Source organism: Bidens hawaiensis, unplaced genomic scaffold (genome assembly GCF_021521415.1).
Source record: "Bidens hawaiensis isolate Kalapana, Puna unplaced genomic scaffold, B.hawaiensis_p1.1 tig00038062_1, whole genome shotgun sequence".
NCBI lineage: Eukaryota > Viridiplantae > Streptophyta > Magnoliopsida > Asterales > Asteraceae > Bidens > Bidens hawaiensis.
Window position 1 is genome coordinate 8496 of NW_027496664.1, and position 3289 is coordinate 11784.

Below are 3289 nucleotides of genomic sequence, written 5' to 3' on the forward strand. Positions count from 1 at the left end.
GAAGATATTGAAGATATTTTAAACAAGACAACTAATGCTTCTTCAATGTTTACCGGTTGGTTTGAGTGTAATAAGAACCATGACCTTGCAAAAACTCTCACATACGCAGAGTTTCCAACAAAGTATGTTTGGAAAAAACAGTTACGTAAATGGGAACCTCGCCTAAGGGGTTTCGCAATAGGTAGAGTTCATGCTGTTCCGCCGGCATTCGACGAGGCTTACTATCTTATCTAAGGATATTATTAAATAAGGTTAAAGTCCCAGAATGTTTTGAAGATATTCGAACAGTTGATGGAGTTGTGTTTGAAACTTTTCAAGATGCATGTTACAAAAGAGGTCTTTTAGATGATGACAAGGAATACATAAAAGCCATTGAAGAAGCAAGTCATACCTCTACTGGATATTATTTAAGAAATTTATTTGCTACAATGTTGATTACTTATAGTTTATCTAGACCTCATTTTGTTTGGGAAAGCACTTGGCAACTTTTAGTTGACGGATAACTATATAAACAACAAAAAGATCAAAATAACCCAGGTACGTTTAACTCATTTTTTAATTTTTTCAGTTATGGAAAATATGTAATATCCATTAATATTTCATAAATATTTATTTAATTAGTTTGTTTTTATTTATTTTCAGGTTTGATTCTTAATGAACAACAGTTAAAAAACCTAACACTCCTCGAAATTGAAAATTTTTTTATTTCAAACAACTCCAGTCTTAGAAGATATCAACAAATGCCATTTCCAGATATGGAGACAATTTCACGAGCAACTAATCCGTTAATGGTGGAAGAGCTCACATATGATACCGAAACCATGAATAACGAATTTAATAATCTGTTTGATTCGTTAACAGATGAACAATGAGGGGTTTATAACGAAATAATGAGTGCTTTGATTGATAAAAAAGGTGGAGTATATTTTGTTTATGGTTACGGCGGTACTGGAAAAACTTATTTATGGGAAACCTTATCTGCATCGATAAGGTCAAAAGGAGAAGTTGTGTTGAATGTCGCTTCAAGTGGTATAGCTTCTTTGCTTTTGGAGGGTGGAAGAACCGCACATTCGAGATTTTTAATACCTATTAATTTGACCAAAGATTCCATTTGTCCGGTAATATTACAACCCAGTTTATGTTAATTTTTATATTAATCATTTTTTGAGTATATATGGGTTTATTTGTTATTCCAGAATCAATTTACTTTTAAATATCTTACTTTGTTTATGTTTTTTTATTCTTTCATAAATTAGGTTAAAGGAAATACCGACGTATATGAGTTATTGAAAAAGACAAGCTTAATAATTTGGGAAGAAGCACCCATGATTCATAAGCATGCTTTCGAGGCGTTGGATAGGACTTTAAATGATGTTATGCATGATGATTCTGGTAATTCTTCTGAAGCCGTTTTTGGAGGTAAGGTTGTTGTTTTTTGTGGTGATTTTCGTCAAATTTTGCCCGTTGTAACCAACGATACAAGAAGTGAATGTGTCAATGCTTGCATAAATTCTTCTTAAATCTGGTCAAAATGTAAAGTTCTTAAACTAACTAAGAACATGAGGGTTACAATTGGATGTTGATCTTCAGACGTTGAAAACATCAGAGAGTTTGCTGATTGGCCATTAGACATAGGTCAAGGAAACGTTGGTGGTCCAAATGACGGACAGTCGGTTATTGATATTCCAGACGATCTTTTGATATTGAACTCAGTTGATCCCATGGGTGATTTAATAACCTTTGTATATCCTAATATATTAGATAGATTCAATGAACTTACTTAATTTCAGGATCGTGCACTGTTGGCACCTTTGAATGAGGTTGTTCAAGAAATTAATGAACGTATGTTAGCCATATTTCCTGGTGAAGAAGTCGAGTATCTAAGTTCCGACAGTTTAGCTGAATGTGAAGACGTTTCAGAGGATTTTGATCCACACTTGTACTCTCCTGATTTGTTAAATAGTTTAAATATGTCAGGAATGCCCAATCATAGATTGGTCCTCAAAGTTGGTGTTCCAATCATGCTATTAAGGAATATTAATCATAAAAAGGGTTTGTGCAATGGAACGCGCCTTCAAGTTGTTAGTCTCAGTAGGCGTGTAATTGATGCTAAAGCTGTCTATGGTACGAATATAGGATATCGTACTCAAATTAGTCGAGTAACTCTTACACCAACTGATAAGAAACTTCCTTTTAGATTAAAAAGAAGACAGTTTCCTATCTCAGTATGTTTTTCCATGACAATCAACAAGAGTCAAGGTCAATCTTTGTCAAGAGTTGGATATCTTAAAGATCCAGTATTTTCCCATGGTCAGCTTTATGCCGCTTTGTCAAGAGTGAAGAGTCGAGATGGTATTAAGTTAGTGATGCTCGACAAAGAATCAAAGCTTATAAATAAAACAACAAATGTTGTGTACAAGGAGATTTTTGGAAACGTAGAATGAAAACATAGTGAATTTGTCATGTCTTTGAAATTGTTCTATTATACACTTATTGTTATCATGTAACTTTTTTTGGTCTATACTTTTTTTGTTCTATACTTTTGTTTGTTATCATATCTTAAAAATTGTTATTAAGTTATAAATAAATATTTAATGTTAATATATACAAAAAAAATCCGGATTCAAATGTTTAATAACATACCATTGTTTATATGAGTATTTCAATTTTAACTTAAAGTATTAAAAATAGTAAATATAATATTTGATAAAATATTAGAAATATAGGGTAACTATGCACGATATACTCATTAGATAGATATAATGATTTACATCTTTGTAAAACTAAACCGTCACTTCATTTTTGTATTTTATAATTATCAATTTAATTCATCATCTTCTTCTTTTACACTCTAAAGGTTTTCATAACAAAATTAATCGGAAAAAAATGTCTACCATTGTCAATTGGAAGTTCTCTACTGTTTTACGTAAGTATGAATTTCTGTTTAGCGATTTACTCATGATACACAAAGATAATATTGAATCTGTGATGATGTTTAATAACCTCCTCAAACATCAGATTCATGAGATTGGTGTTCGAAAACTTTTACCATGTCTAGAGGAAACCAATCTCATAAATCTTTTACATCATTACCTTGCTGATCTTCACCAAGATGTTTTACCGTTTGAACATGTTAGGGATTGGTATTTTTATCTAATCAAAACAAAGTTGTTATAAAGTTTGAGAATGGCTAGTACAAAAATTTGAATCCTAAACAACTTTTGTCATGTGATGATTTGTTCCTTTTGAGAGAGTTATATATGTTGAAGTTATCTAATCATAGAAAATA

At 31.5% G+C, this 3289-nt stretch overlaps 1 protein-coding gene across 1 annotated transcript; it reads left to right on the forward strand.

Annotated features, from left to right (window-relative positions):
* The first annotated feature begins 890 nt into the window (after positions 1–890).
* LOC143589961 (uncharacterized) lies at positions 891–2444 on the forward strand. The gene is made up of 4 exons (XM_077070572.1): positions 891–1118; positions 1257–1419; positions 1591–1742; positions 1791–2444. The coding sequence occupies exons 1-4, from the start codon at positions 891–893 to the stop codon at positions 2442–2444; spliced, it is 1197 nt and encodes a 398-aa protein (XP_076926687.1).
* Positions 2445–3289: the final 845 nt, after the last annotated feature.